General features: G+C 41.3%; 1 protein-coding gene across 2 annotated transcripts; it reads left to right on the top strand.

The window, feature by feature from the left end:
* The first annotated feature begins 4,564 nt into the window (after window positions 1-4,564).
* Window positions 4,565-10,722, top strand: selenoe (selenoprotein e). 2 transcript variants are annotated; one of them, XM_039771541.1, is made up of 4 exons: window positions 4,565-5,458; window positions 5,561-5,637; window positions 6,593-6,671; window positions 10,465-10,722. In XM_039771541.1, exons 1-4 carry the CDS (start codon window positions 5,333-5,335, stop codon window positions 10,606-10,608), a joined length of 426 nt encoding a protein of 141 aa, XP_039627475.1. In that variant the 5' UTR covers window positions 4,565-5,332; the 3' UTR covers window positions 10,609-10,722. The 2 variants fall into 2 exon arrangements, with proteins under 2 accessions (XP_039627475.1, XP_039627476.1); XM_039771542.1 differs by having other exon boundaries at window positions 5,393-5,484.
* Window positions 10,723-20,062: the final 9,340 nt, after the last annotated feature.

The following is a 20,062-nucleotide window of genomic DNA, read 5'->3' as shown; positions in this document are numbered from 1 at the left end:
TTGTGTGTGTGCGCGCGTCTGCGGTGGGCTGGCGTCCTGCCCGGGGTTTGTTTCCTGTCTTGCACCCTGTGTTGGCTGGGATTGGCTCCAGCAGACCCCCGTGACCCTGTAGTTAGGATATAGCGGGTCGGATAATGGATGGATGGATGATTCATTACCCCGAAAGTAGGCCAGTATGATGACGCAAACGAATTAGCCAACAGGGAGAGGAAATAAATTTGTTCCTGGCCAGTATGGTTTAATGGATGGACTGATAAAAGCCAAGGATCAGGAGTTGTTCCATGCCTCATACACTAGGTGGCAGTGGTCCTCATATGGTAATCCAGTTAGGACATTTGCAGAGGTTCTTGGGAGTTGGAGTCCAGGGGTGCAGCCCTGTTGGCGTCCCTGGGTATTGATAGAGGCCAGTGTCAAGAGAGGACCTCCCTACTTTTTTCTATGGCCCAGAAGTGCTCCCTCAACTTAAAAGGAGTCTCACATCAGGGAGTCAAAGTCGAGAGGCAGCGGGCAACACTCAACAGAGGTAGAAAAGGAAGAAGAATTGTTCAATTTGTCTTGTTATTGTGGCTAATTGCTGGAGAGGATTGCGAAAAGGAGCTTTGTAAAAATAAATATATTTTATTTTATTCCTAAAACATGTGTTGTATAACTGTGTCAATATAATGGATGGTCTAGAATAGTGGCAGCATATTCCCTGTCTCATCCAGAACCCTGACATTGGATGCCAGATTGGTGGGAGAAACACATGGACTGGCATCCCAGTGGGGGTGAACTGACCTCCCTTACCCAACTGGGAGGCCAGTATAATGGAAGGACTGTATAATGAGTGGAGCATTTCATCCAGGATGGTTGATGTTTGGGAGGCCAGAACAAATTAGTGGCAATGGAAGATTGCCTTCCATCTGCATGTCATTCTCAATTACACTGGCTGGCAGCATCACTCTTGGTGACCCCCCTTTGGAAACCCAGAGGGAAGTATTTGGAGTTGTAGTCTCATAGGGCTGTACTGATGGGTTTCAAAGGCACTGCTGCCCTCTTGATATCGTTGATATTATACCACCACACCTCGTAGTGGAAGCCTTTGATGTTTTGGGTCCATCTTTACTAGCCATTATCAATAATTCAATTACTGAGGGTTTTGTGCCCTCATTTTTTAAACAGGCTGTGGTGTGTACCTGTCTAAGAAAGGCAGAATTAGATCCTGGAGTTTTAGTTAATTTTCACCTGATTTCCCAACTGCCATTTTTGGCTAAAATTCTAGAAAGAATTATTTATAATCAATTGGTTGATCACCTTAACTCCAATAATCTGTTTGAGATCTACCAATCTGGCTTTAGGTGTTATCATGGTGTTGAGATGGCCCTCCTTAAAATATTCAACGACATCTCTATTATTACTGACTCAGGTGGCGCTGCAGTCCTTGTCCTCCTTGTCCTCCTTGACCTGTTGACACTACTGATCATGAGTAATTGCTGATGTGCCTTGAACATCTTGTTGGGTTTAAAGGGGCTGCCCTTAACGGGTTCAGGTCATATCTAACTGGTAGACACTTTTCAGTGACTTTAAATTCCTCTTTCTCATCTACTGCTCCTCTTAAATGTGGTGTTCCTCAGAGATCCATTTTGGGTCCTTTTTTTATTCTCTATATACCTTCACCCTATTGGAGCTCTTTTTAGGAAATTTAACATTTCTTTTCACTGCTGTGCTGATGATACTCAGGTTTATATTCCCGTCTGCAACTCTGCAATAAATCAACTGCACAATCTAAACAAAGATTCTGGATAGCTAATAATTTTCTTGATCTGAATTAAAATAAAATGGAGGTGCTTATAGTGGGTCAATCAGCTAAAGCCCAAATTGGTCTTGGACTTCTCAGCTCTTTCTCTGTCTTTTGTAAACCTCAAGTCTGTAATCTTGGTGTTATCTTTGACAGTAACCTCTCTTTTGAGAAACAAGTTAATTCTGTAGTCAAGAGTTTCTTTTTCCAGCTTTGTCTGTTAGGTAAGATCAAGCCTTTTTTATCTTCTAGGGATCTTGAGAAAGCTACTCCTGCTTTTATCTTCTCTCTCCTCGATTACTGCAACTCGCTGTATTCTGGGATTAGCAAATCAATGATCCGCAGGTTACAGTTGGTCCAGAATGCTGTCACTCGCTTCCTGGTTGGGGCAAGAAAGTCTGACTCTGTTTCTCCAATATTAACTTCTTTACACTGGCTGCCTGTCAGTTTTCAAATTGATTTTAAAATCTTGTTGCTAGTTTTTAAATCTTTACATGTTTTTGCTCCTGTCTATTTATCTGAATTGTGTGTTTTACACCAGCCATCTAGAATGCTTAGATCTTCTGGTCAGTCATCTTGTTGTCCCTCGTACCGAGTGTCAAACTAAGGGGGACAACTGCTGCTCCTCGCCTGTGGAACTCTTCACCTCATCACATAAAGGAGTCGTCTACAATTGAACTGTTCAAACGAGATTAAAGGCTCATTTCTATTCACTTACATTCTGTGACCTTCAGTAATACTGATGGTTTTCTCATTGTGAGTTTGTAACATTACTTCTATTTATTATTTATTTTATTCATGTTCATTTATTTTATTTCTATTTATGTTATTTGTATGTTTTCTTTTATTCTATTATACTAAAGCACTTTGGCCACAGCATTCCCATGTTGTTTTAAATGTGCGATATAAATAAATTGACATTGACAAGATGTTGGATGGAGGCTCCCCTGTTACAGGATGGTTCCACCTAAGGACAATGGTTTGGCACTGGAAGTACTCTTGGTTCAGGTTTAAAAGGGAGATCTCCATATCCACTGGGAAGTCAGACTTGGGTATGGAGGAAGAACAAAGCTTGCTGGAGAGGAGTGGACGAGAAAGAAAAGAAATGAAAAGAAAAGTAAAAGGATCTTGCATTGTGGAAGACATCTGTGTCAGAGGCATTTTCGGTTTAATTAAAGGGGTGATTTCAACCCCGGGCCATTGCCTTTGTAGTTTTGTCAAGGGTTTGAGACTCAGATATGCCCCCCAAGTGGCCACTATACATATATAAAGGAACTATACAATTTCATAAAAGATCTGCCATATGTTGCGGCACGGTGGTGCAGTGGTAGCGCTGCTGCCTCGCAGATAGGAGACGCGGGTTTGCTTCCCGGGTCCTCCCTGTGTGGAGTTTGAAGTTTTTCCCCGTGTCTGTATGGGTTTCCTCCCACAGTCCAAAGACATGCAGGTTAGGTGCATTGGCGATCCTAAATTAACCCTAGTGTGTGCTTGGTGTGTGTGGGTATGTGTGTGTGCCCTGCAGTGGACTGGCGCCCTGCCCGAGGTTTGTTTCCTGCCCTGTGTTGGCTGGGATTGGCTCCAGCGGACCCCCGTGACCCTGTAGTTAGGATACAGCGGGTTGGATAATGGACGGATTTGCCATATGTGATAGGTGAAAAAGCCCAATAACGTGATTCATAATTAAGATTAGAACGATGAGAACAGGATGGGCAGATGAGACGCACACGTATGGCCCGCAGTCACTGGAGACAGACATGGTGGGCTGGAGGCCTAATGTGCTCTGTAGACCCATGCACTACTATGCATGAATATTGTGCATCCCATTCGAGTCTGTTTCTTTCAAACTGGGTCCAGTTGACTCCTTTTTCCTACATTAGTCTGATAAGACAATTGATCAAAAGATTATTAAAAGTTTTAGCTCAATCACATCCCTGACTGCTTTCCCAAGAGGACATCTGTGCAGCCTTACAAAGTCTCCGCCATGATTTAACATTGCCTACTCAGGTTCCATTTTTATTAGGGCATAATTTCCCTATGCCCACAACACGGCTGGCAGTTTTATAGTTTATAAGTCACACGAGGCAGGATCATTAATGCAAGCTGGACAACTCACTAAATGAACACAATCGGCAATGAAATTCAATACTCAGTCCAAAAGCCGTGAACATGCCAATCTCCTAAATGAGCCGCGGCCATGGGGAGAAAAGCTGTTTGCTGGCACATAACTTATTATTAAAGCCAAATGAGAGACTCAACCCATTTTCCCCCTCATGTGATTCCTAATTAGTTTCTAAGTTGCTGATGCCAGTGAAATGTCCACCTTGGAGTTGCTCTCATCACTTTCTTGTTTGCTGATCCTTCACAAAGTGCATTCCACAAGTTAGTGTGGCTGCCTGTGGTTCTGTCATTTAAATGGGTTTCATTGGCAGGACCAACTTACATTAGCATTACAAAGCAGACACTCAAATGAAGAACTGCAAAATTAAATATATATTTATTGTAGAAGAGTATAGCCTATGGATGCCTAGAGAGGATGTGTAATATCACTATTTTGTATTGTTTTCTTTATCTTGAGAAAATTATTCTGTTATCTCGAGCAAACAATTGCTAAAATTGTATGATATTTATTGCACATACTCGAGAAGCTCACTCCTTTATCTCGAGAAAACACTCAAACCGCTAATGATATTAAATGGCCTCTCTCGGCTTCCGTACAGCAGTTGCACTCTATTGACTGAATGCGTTGTGAGCGGCTTCGGTTTGACGCCACACTGACACCTAGTGGTCTAACTGTAAAGCAACGGGATTGCAGAGATCACAGCTGAAACGTTTAGTCCTAATCGGAGGTTGGGAGAGCTGCCTTGTGGTGGGTTTGGACCCAAGTGAACTTGTTCTTCTTATATAACTGAGGTTTTAGGGTCGTAATTGTTGTTGGACATAGACAGCCCTATTCCTTACTAAATATCATTGATTTCTACCAACTTTAAAGGCAATGTAAAGCGCAGCCGGCTCATTAATCCTGCCGCATTTTAGTCAGTGTGGAATTTGTAAATTCTCCCCGAGTGCCCAGATTTATCTCCCACATTCCCAAAAGATTTACAGGTCAGGCAGATTCGCGATTCCGAATGGGTTTCGACCAGAGAAAAACATCAATCCAGCCAATGCGACCCTAAGTGGGGCCAAGAATGTTTGATTTAATGGGTTTAATTAACGTTGTACTTGACCGATTCAGCCATAACAACTGTGCGCAGCATGGGAAACGTCAGGTGTTGCGGGCTCTCAAACATCAAACGAGTGGCTGTACAGACAAACCATTAACCCCCCCAAAAAGGAGGATTATTTCGGAGAAGAACAGAACGCTAAAAAAAGTGTAAAGATGTGAAAATGAATGCCCTGGGAGCTGTAGATAAGGTTACACCTGCCGTCAAGGACAATTTGAAAGGAAACTTTTAAAAAAACAATAAACCAGGATCTGGGCTGTTAGTCATAACGCTGCCGAAGCCTCTTCACTGCACCAGTGGACAAAGCCAGGGCACCGTCGACTTCGAACCCAAAATGCGGTGGCTCGCCTTACTGTGCCTGACGCTTGCCTCGGTGAGAGCGGATCCAGCTGACAACGACACCGGGGACACCGGCAAATCTGATGGTGACAAGCCAGAAATTGCACGGGGGAAAGTCATTGTGAGTGGATGGCGTTTCAACCACCCGTGAGTTTGAACAAGTCACGAAACGCTAACAGTTTGTCCTTTTTTTTTTTAATTTATTTTTTCTTGCCTTTTCCAGGCTCCCAGTGTAGTTGGATGATCCATTAAGAGCATGCCGGAGCTGCGGGAGTTCCTCATGGAGAGGTGGGCGCTATAGTATCCTCCGCAAACGGCACAAGTATTGAGCGGGTGTCTTGAAGTAAAATGGTAAAAAGTGGGAGAGTTTCGGTTTGGTGAGCAAGTGTTTGTACACACTCTAGAGATGCTTAGACTGCAAAAAGATGCAATCGTGTCATAACCACCTTCATAATGGGACGTGTCTGTGTCATCTGTGTGTCCATCCGGTTGCTATGTCTCTGAAATCCAACAGATGGCACATCACAAACATCAGCACTGCTTTTATGAATATCATATCAAACGGATTTATAAAAGCGGCGTTAATGCTTGTGAGATGCCATTTGTTGGAATGACAAATGCAATGAATATGTCTCTGTTATATATGCCTTTTGGTATGGGATTCATAAAACAAGTGCTGATATTTTTGATGCACCATCTGTTGGAATTACAAATGCAATGCATTTTATTAGTACAAATGCTAGTGATACATCATTTGTTACAATGGCATATGCAATGTATTTTATTACTTCAAATGTTTGTGATGCACTGTCTGTTGGAATGACAAATGCAAAGCATATTTCTCTGTTATATGCCTTTTGGTATATAATTCATAAAAGTAGTGCTAATGTTTGTAATGCACCATCTGTTGGAATGACAAATGCAATGCATTTTGTTGCTACATGCGTTACTAAATACATTCTGATAGATGGTGCACTGCAAACATTAACAATGATTACATCTAACAGAGAGTAACTGCTGGATGGACAGAAATCAGTTAATCCACTGTAATAAAAGTATAAGTGTCTGTGTGTCTGTATATAAATATTAAGCAATTTTATGTTACTAAATGAGTGTGTGTTTGCTGCCAGTGGGGTGTTAGATAAATAAGCCTCTGATGTCCATGTTTTCCACAATATGCTAAAGTAATCAGCCAGACATTTTCAGGCTTCCTCCTAAAGCATACCATTCAAGTCCTTAACCCTGTTCACTCCAGTCACAATCTTCAGTACGACTCCACTGAGCAAAAGGAGCCGCAGCTGGTTCTCTACGACAAGGAGGACAAAATTGTGAAGGTGAGTATGTGCGCTAATTAAATGAACGGTGGAAATCTGCTCAGGGCGAGTGCACTACTGCTGGAAATGTTATATATACAGGCAGCCAAAGAGGTGCATGTAAACCGGATTATAAACTAGATATCCCTCCATCCAGCCATCCATCATTTTTACCTGATTATATAGGACAGGGTCATGGGGATAAAACAGATATTTGACATTTCAACAGGACATTTGTCACATAAACTGGACATTTGATGCATAAGTGAGACATTTGCCAAATAAAATGGATATCCAGCCATCCACCTTCTTATCTTTTTAACTGCTTTTCTGGGGGTTTTGGGGGAAGAGATCCAAAGCGATAAAATCAATATTTGATATTTAAACTCGACAGTTGACATATAAGTGAGATATTTGCAATATTATGGATATTTGACATTTAAATGTGACAACTGACATATGAGAAAAACATTTGCAACATAAAGCAGATATTTGAAATATAAAATAAGTATCCATCCATCCATTGATCTTCTTATCCTGTTTATCCAGGGGAGGGTCATAGGGATAAAATGAATATTTGACATTTAAACAGGATATCTGACATATAACTGACATGCTTGCCATATAAAATGAATATCCATCCTTCCATGTCTTGACCTGCTTATCTGGGGCTGGCGAGAGATCCAGGGGGATAAAACTGATATTTGGCTTTTAATATGAACAGTTGGCATAGAAGTAAGACATTTGGCATATTATGTATATATGATATTTAAATGTGATATTTCACATATGAGAAAGGCATTTGCCCCATAAACGATATTTAATATATATCAAAAGACAGTTGCCATCTCAAATGGAAATCCATCCACCCATCTTCTTAACCCACTTATCTAACGAGGGTCATAGGGATAAAATGGACATTTGACAATGAATCTGGATATTTACCACCTCCAATGGATAATTTACATTTAAGTGAGACAGTTGCCATGTAAAAGGGATTTTTGACATTTAAATTTGACATTTAAAATATATTGAAAAGTGTTTAAACTAAATATTTGAGATGTAAGAAAGACATTTGCCATGTAAAATGGGAAGCTTGACAGTTAAGCTGGATATCTGACATATAAATAAAACTTTTGTCATATATAATGAATATTTGCCATAGGTTATTTGACATAAAAGAAATTTCATATATAAGCTGAATATTTCGTATATAAATAATACATATGCCTTTAAAATCAATTTTTAATGCTTAAGTCAAATATTTTCCATATAGAGTAGATATTGGATCTCTTAATACAGTATACATAAAATGACAAACTGCCTGCGTTCTTCCGTGGCCGGGTGTAATGTTGTCTGGTGTCCACAAGAGGGCTAGATTGTCCAATGACAACAACAGCAACAAGACACGTGATGAAAGAGGGACGCAAGGGCTAGCGGATTTCTAAATTCACAGTGTGAGCGAGACAGATAGCTTACGCTCTGCTAGTTCAAGTTAGATGTACAGTATATCCAGCAGAAAAGTCAGACATTTGCCTAGCAGGATGGATATTTGACATTTATACTTGCTATTTGACAAATGAGAAATGCATTTGCCACATAAACTGGATATTTAAAACATAAGAAAAAGATATTTGGTGTATGAACTGGGTATTAGACATTTAAGCCTGACATTTGACATAAAAAGCAGCATTTAACACATATATGCGAGACATTTGCCATGTAACTAGGATAGCTGATATATGAATATTACATAATATATACAGATATTTAACACATAAACTGAATTTTCGGTCTATAAATAAGACATAAGACTTTTAAACTGAATATTTGGCATGCAATTGTAATTTCTGTCACATAAAACTAATATTGGACGTTTAAGATCCATTGCTATCTGCCATAATCATCAGACATTTGCCATTTACAGCATGAAAAATACTTGACATTTACGGTGGATTTTTGGCATATAAACAAGACATTTACCGTATAAACTGGATATTTTTAGGACATTTGCCATGTATGCTGGATATTTGACATTTGTAATTCATATAAGCTAGATATTTGACATATAGATGAGACATTTTTCATATGAAAATGGATATTTAAGCTATATGTTTAATATATAAGGAAGGCATTTGCTATACAAAGTGGATATTTAACATATAAGAGAGACATTTGCCATATAAGTAGATATTATATATTTAAGATATTTCACATTTGAGCTAAGCTTTTTAAACTTAATATCCATCCATCCGTTATCCAACCCGCTATATCCTAACTACAGGGTCACGGGGGTCTGCTGGAGCCAGTCCCAGCCAACACAGGGTACAAGGCAGGAAACAAACCCCGGGCAGGGTGCCAGCCCACTGCAGGGCACACACACACATTAGGGACAATTTAGGATCGCCAATGCACCTAACCTGCATGTCTTTGGACTGTGGGAGGGAACCCACGCAGACACAGGGAGAACATGCAAACTCCACGCAGTGAGGACCCAGGAAGCGAACCCAAGTTTCCTAACTGCGAGGCAGCAGTGCTACCCACTGCGCCACCACGCCTCCCTTTTTAAACTGAATATTTGATACATAAATAAAACATTTTCCTTATAAACTAGATATTGGATATTTAAGATGGTTATCTGGCATACAAATCAGGACTGGGACTAGGTAAGGGTCCGTTCCAAATGCCCAATGTTTTATTGCGTACTGCATCTAGGAACAATTATTAAAACACTAGCTGTGTAAGCCCATGCTGTAAAAAGCCCAGGCTCCTAGAAACTATTAAAATCACCAGAAAAAAAAATTGAACGCAGAGTCAGCGGTTTCGTTTTGCGGACGTCCTCAATCCCCCCGCCACCCCCGTTTGTCTCCCCTTGTCTATCAGCGGCCAAGTGTCTTTACTCAGTGATTTCACTTTGGCGACGGAGTTGCTTTCTTTCAGCTTCATGCTGTACTGTAGCCTCGTACCTCTTTCTTCTTCCGACTCGTTAACTTGGGGATGCCTTCCCGGCTCTTTGCGCTTCATGCTTCAGCCTTGCACTTCCAGGCTGAACAGACAGACACATACACACACACACACACACACACACGTAGACATTTATATATAAGATATGCCGAAAATTATGAAAGTTGCAGTCCTTGCTTTTGCTAATGGTTGAAAGTAACTGATGGGTATTCTTCTGAGTTGTTTAAGCCATACATGTCATGAACCTTTCAGTAGGATCCTCCTGGACAATTACTGATAATAACACCCATTTAAATAAAGAGGAGCTGTTACAATCTCTGATAAATTTGTGAGCTGCAGTTCCTCCTTCATCTTATCGTCCTTTCATCTTTCCTCATGGGTTCTCCTAATTCCTGGAGACTTAGGAAACTTAGGAAAATTGATAAAATGCTTTTATTCCTAAGAGTAGGACCGAAATTCCATTACTCTGAGAGCTATGAGCCAGTTTGGACTGGTTGTCCTATCTTGGACCTCATTTGGTAGTAACTAGCCACTACATACCAGGAGTACCCCACAAGACCTGCCATTTTGGAGATGCTTTGACCCAGTTGTCTAGCCACCACAATTCGGCCCTTGTCAAAGTCACTCAGATGCTTTGCTTGTCCATTTTCCCAGCTTCAGACTCATGAGGTTTAAGAACTGATTGTTCACTTGCTTCCTAACATACCCAACCACTTGAAAGCTGTCATTGTAACAAGATAATCCATGTTATTAGCTTCACCAGTCATTGGTCTTAATGTTGTGGCTGATCTGCATATATATGGATGGATGGATATGCATATTAGCAGTTCTCCATTTCTTCTGTCTTCAGGCCGTCAGCATAAAGGATATGAAAGCTGATGAGATCAGCGCCCTCCTCGACTCCTTTGGATTTTACAAACGCTCACAGAAAGGTGAAGACGTTCCTCAAGAGTTTCAGCATCTGCCTCTTCGAGTGCCACGAGATGAACTGTGAGAGACAGCGCCACCTAGTGGGATGCATGAATGACGTCAGGGACCAAAAGGTCAAGCCAGGACAAAGTTTCTGACTGAGCAACCACGCTTCTCATGGGAGGTTTTTGTCATTAAATAAAAAATAAAAGCCCCTCTTGTCTTTTCTTGTGTTCTTTCAGACTCATATTGTTGCCCTTTGGAAGAGAATAGGTGAACTGGATCGATGAGCTTGATGGGGCTGAATGGCCCGTTCTTGTCAATATTGTCATAATGTGTTTGTCTGACCAATGGCTCTTGCTTTTTTAATCCATTCATCCCTTCAGGGAGGCAACCAGCAAACTCTCTTAACCAAATGTAATCAGCTTTTACAGATGACTTACAGTGTGGGATGGACTGGTTCCCCCTCTAAGAACATTTTTTTTGCCTTGTCCCTAATGTTGTTGAGAAAAGCTCCACCTCCCTGCACCTTGATATGTTATGTTATGGTGTAACAGACATGATGGCAGCGTAGTCGGCAGGAGATTTTCTAGATGGTGAATGAATTATGGACAGATATGGATAGTCTGAGTTATTTGTTAGTTAGCTTTTAAGGGAGATATTTTTTAGGTATGTAATTGTGGTTTGAGGAGCAGAGTGGTGTTCTGGTTAAACCGACAACTCCAAGGATCTGAATTTGTATTCCATCCTGTTTTCTGTATGGAGTTTGCATGTTCTCCCCTTGCTCATGTGAGGTGTGTTCAGTTACTCCACTTACATCTCAAGCACATTGGGTTGTTAGGAGTACGTTAACAAACAACCCAAGTGATTGCACTGGTTCTGCGTGTTGTCCCCAATGCTGTTGGAATAGGCTTCATCTTCTTGTACGTGGAAATTGGACTTAATTAGTACATAGACGGATATATTATACTGCTATATATAATTATTAATTTAGAATATAGTCATATCTACCACCCCTGTGACCTGGTGTTAAAATTAGGTCACCGTCACTCTTGCAAGTCCTAAAAGTAGGTTGGTGTCCTCTTTCAGGGGGGATGCCAGCCAACCTGAGGGAACCCAAAGAACAGATGTTAAACCAGCAGTGAGACAGAGTAATTACCCTCTCTCTGTCTGTTATCAGACCTGCTTAATGGAGTTCAGGGCCATGGAGGCTGGAGTCTGTCAGGTGCGAGGCTGGAACCAAATGTAGACAGACCATCATATGGCAACACCCTCACAGCCGCCCCCAGTTATGCCTTTCAGATGTGGGAGGAAAGTGGATTATGTGAAACAAAATCCGCCCAGACCTGTGGAGAATGTGTGTGTGTGTGTGTGTGTGGGGGGGGTCCTCACTATGGGATGTGGGATGGAGGTGAGGTTGGATGTCTGAGTGATACCATTTTAGTGTTTGCACAAGACCTTAACCTTGACTTCAGTCCTAAAACTGCACTGACTTCATGACGGTGTGGGTCTGCAGATATGTGACATTACTGGATTGTGGTGTAGTAGGGGATGGCATTTGTTTTGTCTTGGCAGAGCTCCGTATTACTCGACTCTTACCTTTTGTATCCTTTATTGTGTAGCCCAGCATTTCTCAACCTTTAAATATTTGACACAACCGAGTTTTCATAATCGCGCCCCCTAATGTTTTTTTGAAAGGAGCCCACTAATACCAATTTGTTCTTTTTTAATTAATGATATATCATAGATGCCTATTTTATTATACCTGCTTAACTTTTATCGACATTTATATAACTGTATATTTATTTTTCTAGTATCAGAATGTAGTTTAAGTTAATTTGTTTTGGCTTCAATAGATGTATTTTTCATATTTTCGATTCTTGTTTTCTTTTTTTCACTTCTCCGCGGCCCCCTTTTTGTTACCTCGCACCCCACAGATTGAGAACCACTGGTGTAGCCTTTGTCTGAATGTCTCAGATCCCATAGACTTGGCACTGTTTATCAGCTATTGTACTTTATAACTTCTTCCCACCTTCCCTTTCTACATCTATAAGCTCAGGCAGTTACATAGAGTAAAAGACAAGTGGGAGTTAAGTTTCAACTTTAAATAATGTATTATTGGTAATACTCGTAAAATAATAACAATAAGAAAGGTGCATGTGAATACTGGCAATCATACAACCTGATAAATGCTGATGTGTACTTTCAGGTGGCACACAGACTTGTTAGTTGTTTAACATGTCTACAGTTAAATCATCATTTTGGTCAGCTTTCTTCAAAACAGGCCGCATGCCTGTCTCAGTATGGCTGCTGAGCTGTGCATCTCAGTGTGGTCTTCTTTTCAGTCCATGGTGTGTGAGATGCTCCTTCATCATGATAGTGTGTGTGAGAGAGAGAAATTAAAGAAACCACATTTATACATTCTTTGTCCACATCTTTACACCAATAGGGTGTCATGCTACAGAATGGCCTCTGATTCAAACCAATCCCAAACAGCCATACCTCAGACCAATAGGGGCACACAATACCTTCACATCTGACCCCAAAGCCATTTGTTGAGTTGATGCTTGCCAGCTTGGCAGTCTGGCTTTCCAGTGGGGGTTGATTGAGAGAGTCCTGCTGAGAATCACTTGCCAAACTGGTTTAGGCACTTCCCCTCACTCGGTCATTACATTATTCACTATCCTGACCCAGTCTTAAAAGGGTGGAGAGGTAGTTAAACATCCAGCTATTGCTGTTCTTATCAATAATTAGCCGTCCCCTGCGGCGAAACATGACAGTGATGAGGGCCCTTCCCGGCTCCCTACTACTGACGTCACGCTTCCTCCTCTCCTCAGCCCACAGCCTCTGCCTCGGATTAGCACAAATAAATCACTCCTGCAAGCGAACTATGATTCTTAGTGAGATCATAGTGCAAATGAGAGAAGTCGCAAAATCAACCAGAATGCTCAAGCAAATTATAGAAAAAAAAACAGATCTAAATCCGTTAAGTAGTTCTCTCACAAAAAGCAGACACACATACAGACAGACGTTGGATTTTATATATACAGTGGAACCTCGGCTCACAACTATAATTCGTTCCAAAACTCTGGTCGTAAACCGATTTGGTCGGGAACCAAAGTAATTTCCCCCATAGGATTGCATGTAAATACAATGAATCTGTTCCAGATGGTACAAACTGTATGTAAATATATATATTTTTAAAGATTTTTAGGCACAAATATAGTTAATTACACCATAGAATGCACAGCGTAATAGTAAACTAAATGTAAAAACATTGAATAACACTGAGAAAACCTTGAACAACAGAGAAAACTGAAAAGAGTTCATGCTGTAGCGCTACGAACCGCTCGCTAAAAACACTTTTTTCAAGCACAGGGAAAAAAATGAACATTTAAAAAACCCGTAATTTAATAAACCACCAAGAAAAGGAACATTGCAACAATGCACGCTACGAACCGATCGCTGTAAACAGAAGTGAAGTGGAGGTTAAAATCCAATAGAAAAAAGTCTTCATTAAATACAACGAGGTTAAAACAATGCTCGGATCTGTGTCTTTAAAAACAAGCCTGGTGCATTTTTGAACTGCCTTCTCGGCCTTATGCGTCCAGCCGTCTCTCTGTCTCGCACACGTGTGTGTGTGTGTCTCTCGCATGTGCATACGTGTGTCTGCCTCTCTCATGCACGCGTGTGTGTGTGTGTGTCTCTCGCGCGTGTGTGTGCCTCTCTCATGTGCGCATATGTGTGTCTCTCGCGCCCGCGTATGTGTGCCTCTCTCACGTGTGCGTGTGTGTGTTGTCACAATAACGACTCCAAGACATACTCAGATAAAGATTTGGGGCAGCCACCCATATAATCTGGTATCCTGGCTGCAAAGTCGTTCTTTTATGAAAATACACAGCACTGAAGTGCATACAAACAAGTCCAAAACAAGACTGAGGGAAAAGGGAAAAGGGCAGGCTTTTAAAAGGGGAGACAGGAAGTGAGGTCATAAGGATCGGGCCCAGTTGTGACATCACAGGGGCCGGAGCTGGTAAGGTCTACTTCCATTGGCTCGGTCCCGGAAGTGACGTCAAGAGAACCAGGTGGAATCTCCCGGGAATGGTCTACAGGAAAGGGAGAAAAAGAGTCAGTGCACTCTGCCACATCCCGGCATGCCTCAGAACTGCCGTCACTCAAGCCCTTTAGCTGCCTCCCATGCACACGTGTGTGACAGTGTGTGTGTCTCTCTCGTGCGTGTGTCGCTCTCGCGCTCTCTCTCACTGCACAGGGAGAGACTCAACACGTGTGGAAATCATCGGCGCACACAAACTGAAAGGGAACAGGCTTGTTCATATATAAAGTCTGTGGTCGTGAACAGATGCAAAAGTTTGGTGAACTTTTTAGTCGTAAACCGATTTGTTCATATTCCGAGACGTTCGTGAACCGAGGTTCTACTGTATAGAGATATAACACTAATATTATTTTGCTTTGTCTAAGTTAGAAATAAAGGCATACAAAATATTTATCAACTTTTATACAAAATTTCATACCACAACAGTATTTATCATACAGGGTGATGCATAAATAAACAATATCATTACTAGGAAAATTAATAAATAATAAATATGATTAGCATGAAAATAATGACAGAATTAGGGTACAACCTTGGTAAACCCATTTAATAGTGGAACTAAGCAAATAAAGAGCACAATTTTGGCGTCAACCTGAAGCGTGGCTTGGAATTTCATGTAAATACGGTTAAACCCAAGTCACACTATGTTGACGTTTAACAACCCACTTTACGGAGTTAAGCCCAAATAATGCTGTGTTCCATTTACTTCAGAAGTCAGAGCTGGGAATGACATCACGCCCACGTTGACTGTGTTCCAGTAAAACATTTGGAAAACCAATATGAGCACCTCCGGGAGCACTTCTGCTGTGCTTGCTTTTTTGGAATAAATAGTAGTTGACAGAAGCACGTTCTGCAGTTATTTGCACCTCCAATCGCTGTAGTAGCATGTTCACAAATAGATGTTAGACACTTCTGTGTGTACAACTGATTTAATGAGACACAAGTTAAAAGTAAATGCCACACCTTTCACTAAAGTGTGTGGTGTACACTGCCATTTTGGATTGATATCATGATCTGAAGTTAGACAACCTCAAGCTTGACAGACCAAGTTTGAGTTCCTGAATAGAAAATTTCACTTGAGGGGACGTTAGAGTTGAAAATTCCAACTAGTGTGGTAGAAATTAAATTTGGAAATATATAATAAAGAAAGAAATCCTGTCCTAAACTATGACCTTTTTGAGAATTTATATAGTTCTTCTTCTTCTTTCAGCTGCTCCTGTTAGGGGTTGCCACAGCAGATCATCTTCCTCCATATCTTCCTGTCCTCTGCATCTTGTTCTGGTACACCCATCACCTGCATGTCCTCTCTCACCACATCCATAAACCTTCTCTTAGGCCTTCCTCTTTTCCTCTTCCCCGGCAGCTCTATCCTTAGCATCCTTCTCCCAATACACCCAGCATCTCTCCTCTGCACATGTCCAAACCAATGCAATCTCGCCTCTCTGACTTTGTCTCCCAACCGTCCAACTTGTGCTGACCCTTTAATGTACTCATTTCTAATCCTATCCATCCTTGTCACACCCAGTGCAAATTTTATAGTTAATCAAACCAAAGAATCAGGCAGGAGGAAGCATGTCCACTGACAGATACATTAGATAGGATAGATTAGATAAATATCACAATCCAATCTGGAAATGCTTGTCTACATTGAGTCTATAAGCTGTAAATACCCCACACCTCTACCATGAACAATCTACTAAGGGACAGTGTTCATGAGCAAAGGTGTCAGCAGATGGTCAAAGAATAAGAGCAGAGGTCTATATTTATAATCAAATGAATTTACATAACAGTGCTGAATTAATACACACACATCACCTAACATTTACTCTGAATGGTTCGTTGGCTTCGACATCCATCATTTGATTGCTTCATTAGCTTATATGCCTAAATGACATATCTAAATAAAAGTCTCACTTCTATTACATTCTTGGTCCATACAATACTTTTCAAAACTTCTTGAGTTCCAGTGTGTGTGCCATCTGTCAAGTGTAACTGGGCACATAATAGTTAGCCAACCTCTTGAGTCGTCGCCCAGGACCTTCTTGTTCTTTCTTCTTCACTTGACCCCTGTCTGGTTTCCTGATATGCTTGAACAAGTTTCTGACATTTATTAACCCTTTTATACCACTTCTAAGATACATGCTATAATTTAACATGGAAAGCATACCAAAACACTTGATGTGCAATAACTGTATTACCCCTTAATAACTATGTGAGCCCAAGTCTCATTTTTCTTCCACACTAGGAAGTTCCAATGGAACACAGCCTAACTCTCAAGACAGTATTCTGCTGCCATCTAGTGGATGAAATAACATGCTGACAAAAAAAAAATCCACAAATATTTCAATATTTTCGGCCAGTTTATGGTCAAATAGTGGTAACTCATTAATATTCATGAGAGGGGTGGAACTAAAACCACAATGGCGAACGAGAGGCTGTAGCCAGTTTTAGAGCAAACAAAAACGGAATGGTTGCTCAAATCGAATAATAGTGATGACGATGTGAATTGCTCATCAGACGTTGGCATGGCCAGTGAAACTGTCATCTGTTCGGGAGATTCCAACCCGCCAAGTTCCAGTGATGTCCATGTTTGGTGTCGGCTTCATACACCTCTACGTTGTCCTTCTACAGATAACCCTGGTCTAAAGATGTCTGCTGATCATGATTATCTGGACTATTAACAATTTGTCGTTGGTAGTCTGGTGGAGGAAATACTTGGTGAAATGAACCACTATGCTGACTCGTGACAGAAAAGTCGCAGTAAGCCATTTGCTTATCGCAGTCACTTCAGACGCCACGTGGGTGTTTTTCAGTCTCCTGGTACTATAGGGTATAGTAGGTAAACTCTCTTCTGTTTCTTCTGCGCCACCACCACCTACTCAAAGCATCATGATGCTCCAACATTGATGGGCTGAAAGCCAGAAGTCTACGTGACCATCATCATCAAGTCCTTCCATGAGAACCCTAAATACAAAGAAGACTGTTTCATTTATGTTAGGTAGATAGCCCAGAGGGGACTGGGTGGTCTCATGGTTTGGAATCCCTGCAGATTTTATTTTTTTTCTTCCAGCCATCTGGAGTTTCTTTTTTTTGTTGTTTTTTTCTGTCCACCCTGGCCATCGGACCTTACTTATTCTATGTTAATTAATGTTGACTTATTTTTATTTTTTATTGTGTCTTCTATTTTTCTATTCTTCATTTTGTAAAGCACTTTGAGCTACATTTTTTTTGTATGAATATGTGCTATATAAATAAATGTTGTTGTTGTTGTAAACTAGTCCAGAGATGGTTCTGGTCCACAAGCTGATTGCTGCAGGCACCCATTTTTTAAATACCCGCATTTCACTAATAAGGCAATCTCCCAGCAGCAAAACTGCAGAAATTATGGGATGTGTATCAGGCGATCATCAAAAAATATGCAGAAGGTGTATTTTCTCGATTGTGACATAAGTATCGGTAAAAGTCTTATGGGCTGCAAGTGAAGGTGGTCATGGATACAGTACATCTAATCCAAACAGGAATGATTTGGTATCGGTGAAGTGGTGGCTCTGAGGCTAAGGACCTGCGCTGGCAATCGGAAGGTTGCCGGTTTGAATCCCGTAAATGCCAAAAGGGACTCTGCTCTGTTGGACCCTTGAGCAAGGCCCTTAACCTGAGTAGTGAGACAAAGTGCTATATAAATACAAAGAATTATTATTACATACTGTGTGTGCAAAGCAAGCCCAGATACTTTACACCAGTAGAGGGACCCAGTGGGATGGCAGGTACAATCAATACAGTGTTGCTGGCGGACCGTTTGCTTGACCAGGGTTGCCATATAATGATGGACTGTCTCTGTTCTTCGTATGAACTGCTTGAAATTTTACTTCAAAGGAAAACTGATGCACAGAGCACTGTAAGACTGTACCACCATGACATGCCTGGTGACTACTGTCGCATAAACACATCAAGCTGCAGCGTGGTAAAAAGGCAAGATGATCACAATCAAGTGGAAGGACAAGAAAGAGGTCTGCCCCCTGAGCAATGGCTGATGTTTGCGTCAGGAGAAACATGGAATTCACCATGCCTGGCGCCTGCCATTACACAATGGGCAGTGTTGATCGTCACTCTACTCTGTCATGTGCAAGAAACAGAAAAAATATCACAAAGAACTCTTTTGACATCAGCTTGAGCAGTGCCTGTGTGCAAAACATGCCATACGAAGCGCATGTACTAAATTTGCTTAGGTACTACATAGGTACTGCATAGCACTGAACACACAACAGACCTTTCCTACTGTGATTATGTTGCCGTTTTGGTATTTACATGTTTCGTTACACATAATAACACATAAATTCAATTCTTATAACTCATTTTTACAGGTGTAAAAATGCCACAGCAACAATAAAGAGTTGGAGCTCTGTCTTCCTCAGATGCGAGTCCAAACTCAACGCCCAATTTCAGTGGCCTTTGTGATTTTATGGTGGGGGCTGAGGAAGTGAGGTCATTCATTCTGAACTGCTGATGAAGGAGGAAATCAGGCAAGCAACAGCACCACCTCTTGCTCCCAGAGTTATATTGATTACATGACTGAAGTGCTGCAGGTGTCCCCTAAGCGTACTTGCTTCACACTACGAGGGTGGATTAAATACAGTAGAGTCTCGCTTATCCGACATAAACGGGCCGACAGAACGTCGGATAAGCGAAAATGTTGGATAATGGCAGGTGTTAAGAAAGAGCCTATTAAACGTCAAACTATGTTATAATTTTACACATTACGAACCTAATAATCATGTTTTACAACAAAACAACTGAATAAATTAACTGAAAAAAGGAACTTACAGAATTGTCTGGAGTTAAATACAGTATGTACTGTAAACTTCAGTCCTGTGATGATTTAAAGACATTTTTGATCATAGTCTGCTTTCCAGACGAGTGCCATTTCTTCGCTGTCAAGTCTCGCCATCTTTGCAGCATCATATGTCGATTCCTGTAGCTTCTTCTTGTTGCTCAATGTAATTAATTGCAGTTTCTAGAGCCTTAACTCCGTCACTCATATAGTCAACATCCGTACGAGCGTTTACTACAGCATTGTGACTGTGTGTGTGTGTTTGTGCTGTGACGTGCGAGTCCCCGTCTTGCACCCGAAAACCCGAAGCAGAGTTTCAGTACTTTAGCAACATCAGCTTTATTAAGCTTGAAACAGCAACAGCGCTGTAGTGGGATCTGCCATTCTCCTATACGCAGACACAGCCGTCAGGCAGGGATGGGGGGAAAGTAGCACTGTGCCCTGTGCATTTATAATGGTCCTTGGTCCTTGTATCACCCATCGACGGCAGGCACTTATAGCATCTTTTTGGATTCGCTTTTATGGCGAACTGCTACAGCGGTGGGAGACTGCGATTGCTTTGGGACGCTCTTCTGCGTGTCGTCCCGTTGGGTGAAA

The sequence above is a fragment of the Polypterus senegalus genome, chromosome 12 (assembly GCF_016835505.1).
Source record: "Polypterus senegalus isolate Bchr_013 chromosome 12, ASM1683550v1, whole genome shotgun sequence".
Classification (NCBI taxonomy): domain Eukaryota; kingdom Metazoa; phylum Chordata; class Cladistia; order Polypteriformes; family Polypteridae; genus Polypterus; species Polypterus senegalus.
This window is presented reverse-complemented; position numbering and strand designations above follow the sequence as displayed.